Here is a 19538-nt window from a genome sequence, read left to right on the forward strand (position 1 = left end):
CTCAGCGAGAGTTACCCATCTACTACCGTAGTCTGCTGTTAGTTCACCATCGATCATTTCCTCACTGTACTAACCCCGCAGAAAGATGAAGTGGTCGTCACCCGTGCTGGATAATGGAAACCATTAATTTCCTCTTAGCTTGCCTATATACCAGGAAATTTTCACAAGATATGAATAAGTGGTCAATTGCAGGCCAAGACAAGACCAAGAAAGTGAAAACCATCCGCTTCGAACTGCTAGTCTTTGCACCAACAACGGCACCACAGAAAGTCACTCTATCTTGTCGCATAGGCTAGTTAATCTCCATCCTCCTCATCCAATGATGGTGGAGCCACAATCCACATGTACGGCAACCAGTTCAATCGTTTTCTGGTTCATTTTCAAAGAAAAGGAAATGAGTTTTCTGCAAACGGACGCCGCGCCTCTTAGCTTGTTGGTTGGTTCGATTCCAGTTTTGCAACTTGAAGCGTTTTCCAAAGACACCTGGTTTGTGGTTTGCGCATGCTTCCTCTTGCACTGGAGAAGCGATTGCGAAGCGGGTGCACTTCCACCACTAACACCGAATGGAACGGCACTTTGCATCCATACTCATGGTTTTAAATTCAAATGGCCCTGGTTAAGGCCATCGGTAATGCTGGAGATGCCAGATCAAGAAAAGTGAAAATGGCAATCATAATGTCGCTACTATGCACTTGTTGGTATGGGACAGGATAGTGGTTCCAGTGGAACAATTCAAGCGAAACGTCGCATATAGGGAAATATATAATTTTGTTTTATTTCCACTGTTTTCGTCTTCTGCGAATTGGGAATAACTTTTTTACGCAACTGTTTTGTTCATTCAAATACCTAAACTAAATTTTCTCGTACACTAAGTGTACCGGAAAGGTTATATGTTCACTCCAAAATTGACTTTTTGATAGAAGGCTCGGAGGGTCGAGTCACATACATATACCAATCAATTCAGCTCGATGAATTGAGGTGATGTCTGTGTGTGTGTATGTATGTGTACAAAAAATTAACATCACTTTTTGGCAGTAAACCTCAACTGATTTTAATGACCGATGATTCATTCGACGCGGAATCTAGTCCCATTGCTTCCTATTGAAAATGGGTCGGATTGGTCCACCCGTTCCGGAGTTATTGCCATTAAGGTGTTCCAAATATGAAAATGCAACAAACCCATACATGCAACACATCAAACTGCGGCTTTCTCGATATCCTGATGAACCGAATGCGGCAAAATAGTCTCCGATCTTATCTGAACCGTAGTATTCCGGAACCGGTTCCGCGTGTACCGCCGGAAGTGTCCAATTATAAAAGTGAACCAAACCCATGCAAGCGACACCTAAAATCGCGGTTTTTTCGATAAATTGATGAACGGTAAGCAGGAAAATAGTCTCTGTCCATATCTGAACCGACACTGTTGCGGAACCGGTTCTGGGTGTCCCGTTAGAAGTGACCAAATATAAAGATGAACCAAACCCATGCATGCGACACATCAATTCGGGGTTTTTTCGATGACCTGAACGGTAAGCAAGAAAATAGTCTCAGACCATATCTGAACCGGCACTGTGCCGAACCGGTTCCCGGAATTGATGAAATGTAAAAATAAACTAAACCCATCTATGCGACACATCCATTCACGGCTTTTTATGAAACCAGATGAACAGTTTGCCAGAAACTAGTTGCATTCCGGTAGTGGTAAATGTAAAAATGCACCAAACTCATACATGCGGCACATCAAGTAGCAGCTTTTTGGAAAACCCAATGAACGTTTCGGGTGTCCCGCCGGTATTGGCCAAATGTAAAAGTGAACCCAATCCATGCGATACATCGGTGCTTTTTCGATAATCTGGTGAATGATTAGTGAGAAAATAAGCCTAGACCACATTTAAAACAGCCGGCAATGTTCCAGAATTGGTTCCGGGTGTCCTGTCGAAAGTGAACAAATATAAAAGTAAAACAAATCCATGCATGCAGCACATCAAATAGCTGCCTTTTCAATAACCTAATAAAAACAAAATTAGTCTCAGACCATATTTGGAACAACTGACAATAATCCGGATTCAATTCCGGGTATCCTGCCGGAAGTGGCCAAATTTGGGCCATATGTAAAAATTAACAAAACCCATTTTGATAACATGATGATCGGTTAGCAAGAAAATAGGCTTAAACCCCATTATAGATTACCACTAGTATTGTAGAATCTTCGCCGAAACAACGAAAATGAACAAAATTAATGCAATGTAAGAGAATAATATCTTGACAAAACAAAAGTGATCTCATCAAATCACACCTTTTCAGATTTCTTAGGTGTAACAGTAATGGTAGGATGGTTGAACTTTGTAATGGAAAATTGAATCGCTTTTGGATCTAAAATTACAGCGCAAAATTTTGATGCGATTGGTTACACCCTCGCGCTCTGTTACATAGTTGAAATTTGAATGGGATTTAGTAAAGGGAACTTCACTTGATGTAGAGAAAAATCTTTGTCGAAGAACGCAAAGTGATCTGTGATTGCGAAAAAGTTATATCATAGGGGCTGGAACCATTTGGGCAGGAGCACCTATTTTGGGCACTTGCTGCTATAACTCAGACAATTTCAAACCATTTTTTTTTCATTTATTTAGTATTACATCAAATTCTAGATAAAACTGATTCAACAATATTTCTCCATAATACACGGTTCGTGGCCGCCGCTCTCAATCCTCGGTCGCGCCCGATGCTCGCCAAGTCACGCTCCACCTGGTCCGCCCATCGTGCTCTCTGCGCTCCACGCCTTCTTGTGCCAACCGGATCAGTTGCAAACACCAGTTTTGCAGGGTTGTTGTCCGGCATTCTTGCAACATGCCCTGCCCACCGTATCCTTCCGGCTTTGGCCACCTTCTGGATGCTGGGTTCGCCGTAAAGTGCAGCGAGCTCGTGGTTCATCCTTCTCCGCCACACACCGTCCTCCTGCACACCGCCGAAGATCGTTCTTAGCATGCGTCGCTCGAGTGCAGCCGGGATGTTTTAGGACACCGCACCAGCAGAAGAGCATGTCTCATGCTGAGGGCTCAAAAACTGCTCCACAAACCACAACTATCTCCCCCATCACTAAACACTGAAGGTTTGTTTAAACAATCAAGGTGTATCCGCTTATAGAATGTCAATTCTCAATAAGAATAATCAAAACCCTTTTTTTATTAATAGTTTACCAGACTTGGCATTTCATGTAGGGCAACAAAGCAATGCTATTGTGTAGAGATCAGCCGAATACATATTATTGTATGCATTGTTGTATTGTTCTCGATTTATTGTATGCAATTTATATAGGTAGACAGGGGAACAATAATGTATTTTGAAATATGAATAGGGTAGCGGGTATATATACGGCACAGAATTGTGGGGCTGTTCATAAACCACGTAGACCAAAATTTGGCCTTCTCAGACCCCCCCCCCTCCCCCCTCGTAGACTTTTGTTCATACAAAAATTTTGAAATTTGTATGGAGCGTAGACTTTGGCCAGACCCCCCCTCCCCCCAAAAAGTCTACGTGGTTTATGAACGACACCTATTTGAATTCAGTTTGGAAAATAAACCGTTGAAGTAAAGTACCTCACTCGCGTTCCTTGTATCCGTCTCGAAACAGCCTCTCCAATCCCCGTCTATCGTAACATTACTACCCACACGGATCCGGTCGTTTTCGGTTCCGCCTACCAGCATGTACTTTGTGTTTGAGGCATTCACCACCAGTCCGACCTTTGCTGCTTCGCGTTTCAGGCGGGTGTACAGTTCTGCCACCGTTCCAAATGTTCTGGCAATAATGTCCATGTCGTCCGCAAAGCACACAAATTGTCCGGATTTTGTGAAAATCGTTCCCCGGCTGTTGTGCCCGGCTCGTCGCATCACACCTTCCAGAGCAATGTTGAAGAGTATGCATGAGAGTCCATCACCTTGTCGCAGTCCCCGGCGAGATTCGAATGAACTGGATAGTTCACCCGAAACCCTTACGCAGTTTTGCACGCCGTCCATCGTTGCTTTAATCAGTCTAGTCAGCTTCCCAGGAAAGCCGTTTTCGTCCATGATTCTCCATAGCTCTGCGCGGTCGATACTGTCGTATGCCGCTTTGAAGTCGATGAACAGGTGATGCGTTGGGACCTGGTATTCACGGCATTTCTGGAGGATTTGCCGTACGGTAAAGATCTGGTCCGTTGTCGACCGGCCGTCGATGAAGCCGGCTTGATAACTTCCCACGAACTCATTTGTTTTGGGTGACAGGCGACGGAAGATGATCTGGGATAGCACTTTGTAGGCAGCATTCAAAATAGTGATCGCCCTGAAGTTCTCACATTCCAAATGGTCGCCTTTCTTGTGAATGGGGCAGATTACCCCTTCCTTCCACTCCTCCGGTAGCTGTTAAGTTTCCCAGATCCTGACTATCAGCCGATGCAGACAGGTGGCCAACTTTTCTGGGCCCATCTTGATGGGTTCAGCTGCGATACCATCCTTACCAGCTGCTTTGTTGGTTTTGAGCTGGTGAATGGCATCCTTAACTTCCCTCAGCGTGGGAGTTGGTTCATTTCCGTCCTCCGCTGCACTGGCATCGTCGTTTCCTCCGTTGCCGTGGGCTCCCGTGCCTACGTTCTCCACGCCGATCAGGTGCTGATCGAAGTGGTGCTTCCACCTTTCGATCACCTCACGTCCGTCCATCAAAAGGCCTCCGTCTTTATCCCTGCATATTTCGGCTCGCGGCACGAAGCCGTTGCGGGATGCGTTGAGCTTCTGATAGAACTTCCGTGTTTCTTGGGAACGGCAGAGCAGTTCCATTTCTTCACATTCCGCTTCTTCCAGGCGGCGCTTTTTCTCCCGAAAGAAGCGGGTCTGCTGTTTCCGCTTCTGTTTATAACGTTCCACGTTCTGTCGAGTCCCTTGCTGCAGCATAACCGCCCTCGCTGCATTCTTCTCTTCCAAAACCGTTCTGCACTCTACGTCGCTCCACACGTCCTGTGTGGAGGCGACGCTATCGTCATCAAGACTGAACAGTCGAAATACTCGGACGTCTTGAAGGCGATGAGGTGCGACGCCAAGCTCGAGGGTCTTGGAGCCGACGTACGCAGTATCAGACGTACTCGTACGGGCGAAATGATCCTGGAGCTTAAGCGCGAGAAGGATCACAAGGGCGCCGCCTATAAGAGGCTGGCAGAAGAGGTCCTTGGTGATGGAGTGGAGGTGAGGGCCCTTACGCATGAGGCGACTCTGAAGGTCAAAGACCTAGACGAGATCACCGAAGCGGAAGAGCTCGTCACGGCACTGCGGCAACAGTGCGATGTTCAGGTGGCCGCCACAGCCGTTAGGCTGCGGAAGGGGCCAGCAGGGACACAGATAGCTCTGGTTCAGCTACCTGTGGCGGACGTTAAAAAGTCCGTTAAAGTAGGACGGATAAAGGTGGGCTGGTGCGTATGTCCTCTGACATTCCACGAGCCACCAGAGGTTTGCTTTAGGTGTCTGGAACCAGGACACAAGTCGTGGGACTGTAAAGGCCCTGACAGGCGCAAACTGTGTAGGCGATGCGGCGCTGAAGGTCATAAGGCCCAAAGCTGCACGAGTCCACCCGTCTGTATGATCTGTACCGGGAAATCCTCGAACAACAGACATCCAACTGGTGGTCCAAGGTGCCCGGCCTTCAAGAAAGCCGCAGTGAACAACAAATCACAGTGCAGGTAACGCAGCTGAACCTGAACCACTGTGATGCGGCTCAGCAACTGCTTTGTCAGGCGGTTTCTGAGTGGGAGACGGATATCGCCATCATTTCGGACCCATACCAAGTACCCGCCGGCAACGGCAACTGGGTCTCGGATGGGACCAAGAAAATGGCGGCGATATGGACGACGGGTAAATACCTCGTGCAGGAGTTGGTGTCTACTACCTATGAGGGCTTCGTGGTCGCCAAAGTAAACGGGGTCTTCTTCTGTAGCTGTTATGCGCCTCCGCGATGGCCGATCGAGCGGTTCACGCAAATGCTGGACCGCCTAACGACCGTGCTAACAGGGCGAAGGCCGGTGGTAATAGCGGGTGACTTCAATGCCTGGGCTGTGGAATGGGGAAGCCGTTTCACGAACCAGCGGGGTCAGATCCTGCTAGAAACACTGGCCATCTTAGATGTCGACTTGGCTAACGTCGGTACCAAGAGTACCTATAGTCGAAACGGAGCGGAGTCAATTATTGACGTGACCTTTTGTAGTCCTGGCCTAACAAGTAGTTCGAACTGGAGAGTAGATGATGGCTACACTCACAGCGACCACCTGGCGGTTCGCTACAGTATCGACTACAACAACAGCAGACAGCGGATAGAAGAAGAGGCGGCTAGGCCAAGGCCAAGCCCTCCTAGGTGGAAGACATCATACTTCGACGAAGAGGTATTTAGGGAAGCGCTCCGCCGTGAGCGAAACTTACTCGGTTTAGACGGCGACGAGCTGGTAGCGGTGCTCTCACGTGCGTGTGATGCGACCATGCCTAGGCGAGTCCACCCTAGAAATGGAAGGCCACCGGCTTACTGGTGGACCGACGCGATTGCGGTCTGCGGACCTGCGCCGCGCCTGCCTACGGGCTAGGCGGCGGATGCAGCGAGCACGATCAGAGGAAGAGCGAAACGAACAGCGGGTGGTGTTCGCCGCGCTCAAGACCGAGATAAGAGCAAGCAAAAATGCCTGCTTTGAGGGTCTCTGTCAGAGTGCCAATACGAACCCGTGGGGTGACGCCTACAGGATCGTTATGGCCAAGACGAGAGGTGTGATGGCTCCTACAGAGCAATCTCCAGAGATGTTGGAGGGGATCATTGGAGAACTTTTTCCGCGTCATGATCCTAGTCCTTGGCCTCCTTTCGTAGGACAGCCGGGGACTGGGGCTGGCGATGAGGAGAGGGTCACCGATGTGGAACTTGCGGGGATAGCTAAGTCCCTTAGCGTAGGTAAGGCCCCAGGTCCGGACGGAGTTCCGAACCTGGCCTTAAAAGTAGCTATTGCAGAGGCTCCCGAGATGTTCAGGTCTGCTATGCAGAAATGCCTGGACGGAGAGTTTTCCCAGAAGCTTGGAAGAGGCAGAGTCTGGTACTATTGCCAAAGGCGGGGAAACCACCCGGAGACCCGTCGGCATTTAGACCAATATGCTTGATTGACACGGCGGGGAAGGTGCTCGAAAAGATCATCCTCAATAGAATGTTACGGTTCACTGAGGGCGTAAATGGTCTTTCGAGCAACCAGTATGGCTTCCGGAACCCGAGCAGGAATGAATAACTGACACATAACTGCAGCATACCAAAGTCAGGTATCATACCAAGACAAGGTATTGGTCGGTTATCCAGGTATTGAAAATAACTTATTTTGGTATTAAGTAGGTATTGATAAAATACCTTAATAAGGTATTGGTTTGGTGTTGAGGACTGCTTGAGGTATTATTCAATTATGGAAAGATAGCTTTTTATATGGAAAAATCGCCGATTATTATTTAGGTATTGCCATACCTGAAGTCGTTATTCACGCGTTATGCACAGAATACACACCAGTTATTATTTTAGGTATTTTACCTCTTATGCAGGGCTACTTAATACCTCATTCAGATTGTTGGTATTCGGCTTTCCATACCTGAGTTAGGTATTCTTCAGCTATTTTCTCCTGCTCGGGAAGGGGAGGTCCACCGTAGACGCTATCTTGTCGGTTACAAAAACCGCCGAGAAAGCACTCGAGCCTAAGAGGAGGGGAATTCGCTTCTGCGGGGTAGTGACTCTGGATGTAAGGAATGCATTTAATAGCACCAGTTGGGCTGCTATTGCCGATGCGCTCTTGCGTCTGGGGATACCGGAGTACTTTTTCAAGATTCTCGGAAGCTACTTTCAGAATCGCGTACTAGTATACGACACGGAGGTGGGTCGGAAGTGCTTTCACATAACCTCAGGAGTCCCGCAAGGTTCCATCCTGGGTCCGGTGTTATGGAATGTCATGTACGACGAGGTGTTGAGGTTGGAGTACCCAGTGGGAGTGGTGATTGTCGGATTTGCCGACGATATTACGCTCGAAGTCTACGGTGAAATGATCGAGGAGGTGAAGTTGACTACCGGCCACTCGATCAAGGTTGTGGAGGCGTGGATGCGGTCCAGAAAACTGGAGCTGGCTCACCACAAGACAGAGGTGACGGTTGTTAACAACATGCAGTCGGCGCAGCAGACGGAGATCAGTGTAGGAGAGTGCACTATCCTGTCGAAACGCTCTGTCAAGCACTTGGGCGTGATGATCGACGATAAGCTTACCTTCGGTAACCATGTCGATTATGCCTGTAAAAGAGCCTCCACAGCTATTGCGGCACTGTCCCGGATGATGTCCAATAGCTCAGCGGTGTACGCCAGTAAGCGCAAGCTTCTGGCTAGTGTTGCTACGTCCATACTTAGGTATGGCGGCCCGGCGTGGGGTACCGCGCTAAGTACTGAATGCTACCGACGGAAGCTGGAAAGTACTTACAGGCTTATGTGTCTGAGGGTTGCAAGCGCGTACCGTACCGTGTCACACGACGCTCTCTGTGTCATTACTGGTATGGTGCCTATCAGCATTCTTATCAGTGAGGACATGGAGTGCTTCGAAATGCGCGGCACAAGAGGCATACGCAAGACTATCAGGATGGCCTCTATGGTCAAATGGTAGCGCGCGTGGGACAGTTCCACCAAAGGAAGGTGGACCCATAGGTTGATACCGAGGGTAGATAGTTGGATTAATAGGCGCCATGGGGAAGTTTCATTCCACCTGACACAGGTCCTTACAGGTCATGGTTGCTTCCGACAGTATCTACACCGTTTCGGGCATGCGGATTCTCCCGAATGCCCAGTGTGCAATGGTTTAGAGGAAACGGCGGAACACGTTTTGTTCGTGTGCCCGCGTTTTCGAACAATGCGTGACCGCATGCTTGCCACATGCGGGGAGGACACAACTCCGGACAACTTGGTCCAGAGAATGTGTAGGGATGAGATTAGCTGGAATGCCGTTTCAACGGCTATCACCCATATCGTCTGGGAGCTACAAAGGAGGTGGCGCGTGGACTCGGAGAATGGCTAGTCCAGATGCAGTACAAGAGGTGGTCCAGGGGTTCGAAGTCGGCTTCGTAGGTCATACCGGTGCCCTGCGGTCGAGATCGACCCTTACAGCGATTAAGTGGCCGCGGAGAGGAAGTCCCGGTAGCGGTGCTGTCGTGGCGTCAGTTTACTGGGTTGGATCTGAGCCCGCGGTTGGAAAAGGGTCCCCGGCAAGGGTCGGGGTAGGTGAGACCCTGCTGTCTGCAACCAACGGATGCATCTGATAGGGCCTGAAGGGTAGTAATACCCTTCGTTTGCGGGCAGGTCAGATCGGGTTGCATGTGGGCATCAGTTCTTGATGTCCGCTCAGCAGTAGGGCGCGGGCGGGGTTGACCCTGTCCGCCTTCCGAGGACAAAGGGAGTGGCGAGGACCACTCGGAAAACTGGCTAAGCGCCAGCAGGCTACCGTGATGGACTCTCCAGAGCGAGTCATCGATGTTCGTTGATGCTAGGCTACGGCAGCTAACCTTGAGGGTGCGATATGCACTAGCCCCTCTCTGAAGCAATACCTTCTTGGTGGTTCCGGAGAGACGTAGGGTTTGGCGACCATAGGAATGTGTTTTAGTGGGTCGAGGAGAGAGTAGTCCTGGCTTCTACCGGCATTGTAGAAGACGGCCTCAACCCCACACTACCCTAACCTTCCTGTTAGGGTGTCTGATGAGCAGATTTATCCCCCTATGGTTTAGAAGGAAAAAAAAAACACGTCCTGTGGCATCGGCGTCCATACGCCCAGGCCAGCTCACCTTAAAAGTCCCTCAGGGTCGGCATTTACCAGGGGGAAACTTGAGCAACCCTACACTTACCTGCCAACTGAATTTAGCGGAACAAGGGAAAGGCCAAGCAGACTGGTAGGGAAATTAATCTCTCGCTTTTGGAAACCAAAGGGACCGAGTTCATTTTCTATTCTACTAATATATTGATATCTAGGGTGTGTGGGTTAGTATATACAAACATAATTTTCGTTTAATCGTTGGGGCCCATTGCGGTGATGTTGATGGAAAGGGAGAAGAGAAGATGATGTCATACCTGCCGGAGCACGTGGTCGGCGTCAAAACGATGTTAGCCGGAGCGAGCGCCGAGACGGTGGCGCTTCGGGTGGAGGGATGGGTTCGGAACCGATGGTCGAATGCATTGCTAAGCACGTCGCGCCGCCTGGCGGCCGGGTGTCCGTGGTAAATCACGAGATGTGCGCCGTTGGTCGAAGCGGGGTGCTCTCAAACTTGGGTAGGGTGGTCCAAAATTTGGATGGTGCGGTCTGCTTCGGAAAACTGGTCCGGGTGACGCCACGCCTAATTGCTTCGCGTGTTCTGGCTGGCCCCAAATATAGTCCCGTGGGACGTCCAACTGACACAGGGGCACTTAATTCACTTCGAAAATGACACACACTTTTTCATGCGGTAGGTCTTGGACCTAACGACCGTACCACTACCTAGTGAAGCACTTTGCTCGAGCTTCTCGTCCGCTTCCTGTCCCGAAATCGACTGATCAAGATTCCACCTTCCCATTTTTCTCCTCCAAACGTCTCTCCAGAAAACCTCCTCCTTTTCCTCTCTATCCCCCCCCCTTTTCGTTCATCCTCATTTTCTTCCATCTCTCTTCATCCCGGATTTCGTGTTTAGACATATAAATTTTGTTCCCCTTTTCTAACCCCATCTAGTACTCCATCGGGGGACATACATAGGGAATATATAACTAATTTGAATTTAATTTTATATTGGAGCAGGGGTTCCCAAATTATATTTTTTTTACTAACAATACTAACAACTATTTTAACAATTTTTAATTTTACTAACATTTATCCTTACAGCGTTTTTTTGTATTATTTTTTTCAAAGACAAAACTACTAACAAATACAATAACAAAAAACATTTGCTTGGCTTCCCGTTGTTGCCGTTATTGTCGGTAACAAAAACCGTTCTGCACTCTTCGTCAAACCATTCGTTCCGTCGATTCCGTTCCACGTACCCGATGGTGCTCTCGGCTGCGTCGTTGATGGCTGCTTTCACTGTACTCCAGCAGTCCTCTAGAGGGGCCTCATCGAGCTCGCCCTCGTCTGGCAACGCGGCCTCGAGATTCTGCGCGTATGCTGAGGCGACATCCGGTTGCTTCAGTCGCTCTAGGTTGTACCGTGGCGGTCGTCGGTACCGTACATTGTTGAGACATCAAAAATAGAACGGCATTGCTTTACCTCAATTTCGCTACCATTGAAACATTCATTTGTAATAAAATATGTATTATTAGTAAAAATATGTAAGTAACCGTAAGGTGTTCTACAACTCATTTCAAACGAAACTAGGGTAAAATATTTGATGTTACTAAGGTGGTTTCCGAACACCGACAAATTTTGAAAAAAAAAGTGTAGTTTCATAAACTTAGGGGTGTTAGGGGATGAAATGTCTCATATAAGTTTTTTATTTGTATCACGAAGTTTTGAGGCAATTGATTCATTGTATAACAGTAACTATTCTGAATAACGTATTATGGATTTCATTTTGGGTCATAAGCATCCAACAGTTGCTATGGATGATAAATTCAACAAATGCAGAAGTTTGTGTTCTTTAAGTGTTATATTGTGTTTTAACGAAGACGTATTCTTCAAAATAGATTTTCCATCTATTTTCTTATTTAAATATTATCAATGATGGCGTTAAAACGTGACAGCTTTTTGAAAATGTTGAATATGTCCACTTGTTCCATATATTATGTAAACAAGACTGTCGCTAGCTCTTGCAAAAGCAAGTAGGGTATTGGATCCCTTATTAAGCATGTGGCTCCCATTTTCATCCTACGAAAAACAAACTATTGAAGCGCTGTTTGTTTTGTTTCTTATTTTTGTATTTTTTGTTAGAAGTGAGCACCCATGTAAACAAAAAGAACGAAACCAATCAGTGCCGTAATCGCTTGTTTTCGAATAGGATGAATATGGGAACGTGAGATTACTGATGGCACACATACCCTATTTATGAAGATGACGCATGGCTGTTAAAATATCTTAACATCTAAAATATGACCAATCAGCGATGCTCCAGAGTAGAAATATCAGCATTGAATAGTTTACACACTGGCCAATCAAATGATGCTTGCATATAAAACATTACAATATAAAAGAGTTTTTAAGTGAACAAAAATTTGTCAATACACATCCTTAGTTTACAACCTGTTGGTCAGTCTGAACTGATCAATTTGGTAACTCTAAATAGTAAATAATAGATTATAGCTACCCGGGTAGAGGTCAATAACAAACCAATAACTAAAGAATAACAAATTTTACCATCATATCTAAATTTGCAATTATTTAGTTGTTTATGAATAGCTCAGGATGACACATAAACTACAAAACATACGATCATTGTAAAACTTGTAATTGGCGAGTTATTATTGAATAGTATAATAACATAATAACAAATATTACTATTATACTATCAGCCTTAATATCAGAACAATAACATAATTTACCATCATATTAAAATATGTTATTATTTTGACATTCTTTTTGCTATTATTTTGTTATTACAATAGCATAATCAGTTATTCTTTAGTTGTTATGCCATAGAAATTTAGTTATTATTTTTGTTATTTTAACTCTTATTTCAAACAAACTAATATCAAGTTTTGCCATTCAAACATTCTATTTTAATGGTAAAATTTGCCCTTCGTTTGCCATTTCGCTCTACCCGGGTATAATATAGATTATAGATTAGTTTGTTGAAAATTGAAGCCACTCAGGTACAATTGACGGTATTTTTTTCAGATTTCGAGGCTTTACCAAAAAAAAAATGTACAAAGATAGATGACATTGAAACTGTTCATGCACCTTCAGGACCATGATAATCTTTTTCGGCGATGTTCTAGAAGCATTACAGTCACTGTTTACAATAAATCAATTTTTATCTTTCTTTGAAATATAAGAACTTTTACATTTACTTCCTCAAGTTCCTTAACATAACATTATTATATTTTCTTAAAATTCGCACATGTTGTTAAATATCTAAAATTTTTCCAAAAAATCATCAAATATTGTAATCTATATGCGTAGCATGTAGCAAGACAATGATCAGACTGCTTTTCCTGAAAGTTTTAAGAAGTAGAACCCATGAATAAATGGGGACGAACAATTTGTCCGTCTCTTAACATCCCATTTTACGGTACTGAAAAGAGTGCAATTATCTAGTACTGCACCAAGAATCATTTATTTTGGTTCAAATGAAAATCAATTTATTACAAAAATTAATCTGAGTTTCCTTAAAGAACCCAATTATAACTGCATCAGAACATGTAAACGTCTATTATAGTGCCTTTTATGTGGTTCCGTAGAAAACAAATAGATACTTCGGGATTTTTGAAGGGCCTTCCTAATTGGAAAGCCCATGGCACTTGCTCCCTTAAATCCGGGCCTGCATGGAGACCTGTCTATTCTGAGAATATCCAAAACCCAGAGTAAACGCCATGTGTATAAACCCTATTTGTGCAAAAAAATCATTGAATTGTAAAAACGTGTGTATCAATTTGTACGACAATAAAAAAGATGATTTTCATTATATGAAGCTGAAACTCATACTCACTTTTTGCCTTTTTGATCGACGCTGTCAACCACGACATTCCAGGTACGGTGAATTAAATAAAGCAGAAAAAGCATTCGTGAATTTTCTGGGTTCTGTTGTTGTTGTTGCTGTTGTTGGTTCTGGCGGCTGCTCCTGGATCCCGTGTTGGTTGCCCCAGTCTCGTAACAGCACCGTTTTCCGTTACAATCACTATAATACTGCGGTTGCCTTCGGGGCAGCGTTGATTCGTTAGCACTACTTATCGCGTTTCCCATCTTGAATTGATCGCGCCAATTGTCTGCCCAGCCACCTGAATTTCCAATTAATTTATTCTTTCTTGAAGACTCACGTCGCGCAGAACACTTGCCTTCTTGTTTGGCACAGCATGAATGAGCTCTTCAAAAACCCGCTCGTAGTTCTAATCAGTTTCATCACTAACTTATGGGTTTCTTCGCAGTGCTCGTAACCAATTATACGCCTTTTTTTCCGCTTGTTCGTTATTGAATCACTTCAAATTTACGATCTACAAATTATTCTAGAGTCACCCGCCAGCGCTTGAGGGCTTCCTGTCAAGTACCGAATGATCACATTAATTCTGATCGAATGCTGGATCTTTTGCTTGGTTTGTTTTGCTCGAGGAAATTTCACTTTGCTTTAGGTTTTTCTCCTTTCTTCGACGGCACAAGGCACTCGGCACCATTAGCTATCGAAGTCTCGAGCAACACGGCGCACCGTCAGCGCGTCTATGATCCACACCCAAGTGAGGTTATTTTTTTGCTTCCGATCAGCGGTAGTGCCTCAAGATATGCTTACACGCTCCGATGCCATCAAATTTTCTACTTCAAGCCGATTACTGTTTCTGCCTCATTCGAGCGACCACCTTCGCCCAATGTTCACTGCTGGGAGATGCCTAATGATGTATTGGGAAGAGAAGTACATAGGAAATGATTAGTGATTCTGCAACTTCAAATTAAATTAGATTACGTTGAGCGCATTTATCGGCTAGAAAGATTATGGGTGGCACCGGAAACCGGCTAGGAGGTTGCCAATATCTTTTGAGCACATGGGGTTGCGGAATGATGATGGGGGTCAATCATTCTGGTGTTAACGCCATCAAACTGATTGACTGCAGAAAGGCTTTCCTGAGTCGTTGCTTACATATTCGGTCATTGAAAGCAGCAAACTCACCAGGGTAATGATTTCCGGAGAATCGAGTAGAGCTGCAACTTAAACCTAGTGCTTGTCTGATGCTTTTATTAGGTAAACGCAATTTGCGTAATGGAAGTTTGGTCGTAATAGTCTTATAGAAATATGTTAGGAACTCAGATACGAGCAAGCATGTCGTGTTGTGTATATATTTTATTTTGAAACAAATGTTATGTCTTAATAAAAATTCTCTTTACTCTTCTAATTCTCAATTTTCTTTCCTTCCTTTACTCCTTCTTCTTTTTCTGTTTGGCGTAACGTCCCCAATGTCTGCTTAGTGTTCTATAACCCGAACAGAAATGAATAACTGGTGCATAATTGCAGCATACTGAAGTCAGGTATCATACCAAAAAAAGGTATTGCGTCTAAGCTTTTAGATCACATTTTGATTTCACATTTTATTTGAAGAAATTACCGATGCAAAATTTTCAAAATTATCGCAAATTTCGTATAAAATAAATAAATAAACTGTTCACTTAAAATCGTTAATTTACATAAAAAATGCTTTTTTCTGTAACAGTAGTTTTAGGAAGAGTTTTGCTTCGATCAAAATATTTTTTTTACTGATAAAATATCAACTTATTATGAAAGTCCCATAAAAATTTGAGATCAGTTGAGTGCTCTAGAAAATGATACTCAGACCTCCAAACTTGAGCATAGCCTGCTACTCGAGTATTCCATGAGCACTTCCATAGTTAATAACTGAAGGCTTCCTCTGTCAATGCCCATGATATGCCAACTTGGCATTGTCAAGCACGAAGATATTCTGTGTCCTAAATGTGCATTTTTCTTTAAAATAGACGATTGATTAAAGTTAGTCCTTAACACATCAGGTCGCGCGCTGTTGTGAAAAGTACAACACTACCAAAAAACTTCGCTCGGCGGCGTATACAGCGCGAACACGGTGCAGTTTCGTTTGCTTGATGGCGCGCGTCCTGAAAGTTTAAATCAATACCTTTAGACGTTTATCATGGTTCGCAGAGTTTCAATTCTAAAATAACTCAAAAAGTAACATAACTTGTAAGAATTTGGGCAACACTTTCGAGATCAGAGGCTTTAAATTTAGTATCTAAGTAAGGGTATTTCAACACAAACGACTATTTTTCACTTAGGTGGTCTATGTTACCCCAAATCAAGATAAGGAAGCCATCATCTTTAGAAGCTTCGGTATACTTTCTGGAGCAGCTTAACACGTACTAAGAGTTCCAGTACTGGTTTCAAAATCATATGTAACACTTGCTTATACTAGAAAACTATCAAAGAAAGATCGAATAAAATGATCAATGTTACCCCGGATTACGGTACGAAAAGTTCCTGGACCGACCGGGATCGAACCCGTCACCCTCAGCATTGACATGGTTATATGGGATTGTTTTTTTTAATGGGAAAACTCTCGCTCCTGTATGCTTTTTGAGTTTCATTTTTCTTCCATATAAACTTTGCAAAACTTCAGCTCGATCAAAGAAGCTATATTTCAGCGCACGCCTTGTTTCCAATTTTCATACGACTTAGTATGGAGAAAATTTATTTCTTCAAAGAAATTCGCTAGGGGTCACCCCTTGATCCCATAAGTGCGACGTTCGTGGAAAACGTTATTGAGTCTTACTCGATCGATAAAATGACGAAATTTTCTTGTTTATTGCTATTCTTTACATCTTAGACCACCTTAAACAGCATAACAATATGCTTTTCTGTTTTCGGTCAATAACTTTTTACACATGCCTTAAATCGTTTTGCAGTCTTCGAAGTGTTGATTCTTCGTAAAATGTCCATGCTACTTTCAGGAGTTAATGAGTAAACTGTGCCGATTTTTCTTTGAAAAAAATATTTCTCCCATGGTAAACGTATAAAAATTAAAAACGGTTGGCGCTAATATATCTCTGATCGAGCTGGAATTTTGCACAATTTATGAGGGCTCAAAAAGAGTACAGGAATGAAATGTATTTTTTGCAACTTGGCACTATAATATTGAATTTTATACTTGCCGTTTTAGTGTCACTACGGCCTACTTTTTCTCACTATAAAAAGCAGTTGGATTATGATCATACGCGCCAACTTGTGACGTAGTTGGGGGGGGCGAGGCCTCTCAAAATCAATTAAATTCGGAAAATATCGACGCAGTTCACCTAGTTTAGGCATATTTACGTAAAAACTAGTGCACTGAGCTGAAAAAAGTTGAATTTTGACCAATTTTGGAGAGCTTCGCCCCCCCAACTACGTCACAAGTTGGCGCCTATGATTATGATTCATAATGCAGCTCATTTGGGTTGCATTATGAATCATAATGCAATTGTTTGGACTGTAACCGTTGGTTCCAAGGTAGTCTTGTGGCTCCACCACAATTATAAATTTTCCCAATTTCCTTTCCTAGATTCCCCCTCAATACGCCCCTGGTAAATATTCCCCATTAAACTTCGGGTCTGTGGCACTCATGGTAAGCGTGTGAGTGTATGAGTGTGTCGCACTCTCATATGCAGCTGTCATGTTGCGAGTGTCACTGAGGTCGAGTAGTTTGAAGACCGGGGCAAAACATTACCTCGCCCTTTTTATACTCGCCGATAGATGGTGCACACCTCATTAATGAAATAGGGTGTGACACAAAATATTAAAACATAAATGTTGAACATAAAATAAATGTTAAATATTTGTACCGTCGCCTATAAAAACGCCAAGCGTCGAAGCAATCGTTCTCTTTTTGCGGCAAATGCTGGAACGTAATAGTAGTGCGCGCGTGTGTAGTTTGTTAGTAGAAATTGAGGTTAGTGTGATTAGTTAAAACCTCGTGTTAGTGGAAGAATTATTAATTAGTGTTTTTTTTCTCTTTGTTAGCCGTTAGTAATTTTGCCAAGCATTATTAGTGGTTAGAATATTTGTTAGTCTGTTAAAAGCAAATGTGTTAGTACTACGAATACGTTGGTTTTCATGCAAGACAAACAACATAAACAGTTAATGTACAAAGAACAACAAATTTAAGAAGAATATCTACAAGAAAAGGTAATTTAGGGGTTAAAATTGTGAACTTGAAGATTTGTGGTGGTTAATTTTGGTGAACGTCGGAAAGTCTAAAATCTGGTTGTTAGGTCCAGACATTGGGCCTTTTCTTTTCTTTTTATTTTGTGGCCTTTCTTTGCCAGAACCACGGAACCGCGAGTCATCCGGTTCAATAGTGCGCGCTCGAAGACCGTTTGTGCAAACCATCCAGCAGAATCCGCCATAGCGACGACCAGTCCCCTCAATAGGCCGTCGACAGCTCCAAGCCGCCATCTTGGCCAATAAGTCGAGTCGGAGGACACCAATGAATCCGACTGCCGTATGCCGAGACCCCAATCATCACCAACCAAAAGATGAGCGGACTGATCACCCGCTCGTCTATTCCCGACAAGCCAGTCAACCACCATCCAACGACAGTAGTTCCCGAACCGTCCCACAACAACTAAAAACCGCAAGTAGAACCACCAAAGAACATGTGACGTCACAATAATAAAATTGTAAATATTTGTAAGAAAATTGCCGTAAATCAAGTTCTTTTGAGGAGTAAATGTCTATTTAATTGTTTTTCCACTACTTTTGTTATTTGTTCGTTTTCCGGGTTAAAAAGTAACCATCAAGCCTCGACGTCCCAGTATCTCCCCATTAAGTGAAAGTTTGTTAAGATCTTGTTCGGTACCACTTTTGTGTCATTTGCTTTATCCATTTTTGTGTGTGTGTTCCCTTTATTGGCCATCGCAACTATTATTACTCCTGCTCACATCAGTGCTTCCAACAGATAGCCTTCCCGAGAAACGAGAAACAGCTCAAAACCACAATTACGACCCTGAAGATCCCTTACCCCCTTAATCCCTGAGCTTGCAGGTTACAGGACAACTACCTGCGTTTCGACATTAAGAGCTTGAAAAACTGTGACGGTTATAGCACAGCTTGCTTGATTCAAGTTTTGCGTCTAGCTTGATGGAACACGTGGGTGATACCGTTTAACCACCAAGAAGCATGATGATACTGATCAAAAGGTCATAATAAAGTGATTTTTTTTTCTCATTGCAAAAAATGTCGTATGCAACTCGTTGCAAAACTCGATTTTTACAGCACTCGTCATATGTACGACTCGTGCTGTAAAAATCATCATTTTGCAACTCGTTACATAAATAACTATTTCTGTCCCATGCTAACCCACGCCTTTTCAGCTGTGACTATATGAGCTCTCTTGATTTACTACTATGTATATCCACAATTTAAATAGACAACGTTGTACTATGTACCTCTCGAATATTTGTTGCTTTTGATAATTTATAATTGAACCTCGTATTGAACATTATCCAAACTCAAAAGATGCCTAATTGTTGTAGACACCGTAAAATTAGTATCAATTATCCCATCACACATTTCCATCATACGTAAGCTAAGCAAGTTGAAAGCTCAGATGCAATCAACCGATTGGAACTAACGATTGTCCATGTTGACGCAGGCCGTATGCATCATTATATTGTACTAGACGGTGTTTTTTTTTGTAAATTTTAAATTGACCTTCTACTGAAGAAATGATGAGTAAAGGGTGTCAAGTACATAATAACTCCAAGCACCCTATGATGCACTTACTCGAATAAGATAAATTTACACTCTTCCTTATACGGCTAATAAGTTGAAGAATTCGAAACAAGTTTCAGTGTTCGACATATAAATGATAGTGAAAGTTGTTCA

General features: G+C 43.9%; 1 protein-coding gene across 4 annotated transcripts in view; it reads right to left on the reverse strand.

Annotated features, from left to right (window-relative positions):
* Positions 1 to 19538, reverse strand: part of LOC109402320 (uncharacterized) — a 397433-nt gene that overhangs the window by 330884 nt on the left and 47011 nt on the right. For 3 of the 4 annotated variants that reach the window (XM_062860908.1, XM_062860910.1, XM_062860909.1), the window contains exon 3: positions 13659 to 14547. The exons of the other annotated variant lie outside the window; for it this stretch is intronic. In XM_062860908.1, coding sequence (XP_062716892.1) covers positions 13659 to 13912 — 254 coding nt within the window. In that variant the 5' untranslated portion in view covers positions 13913 to 14547. The remainder of the gene's footprint in view (positions 1 to 13658; positions 14548 to 19538) is intronic. 4 annotated transcript variants of the gene reach the window in all.

The sequence above is a fragment of the Aedes albopictus genome, chromosome 3 (genome assembly GCF_035046485.1).
Source record: "Aedes albopictus strain Foshan chromosome 3, AalbF5, whole genome shotgun sequence".
Taxonomy (NCBI): domain Eukaryota; kingdom Metazoa; phylum Arthropoda; class Insecta; order Diptera; family Culicidae; genus Aedes; species Aedes albopictus.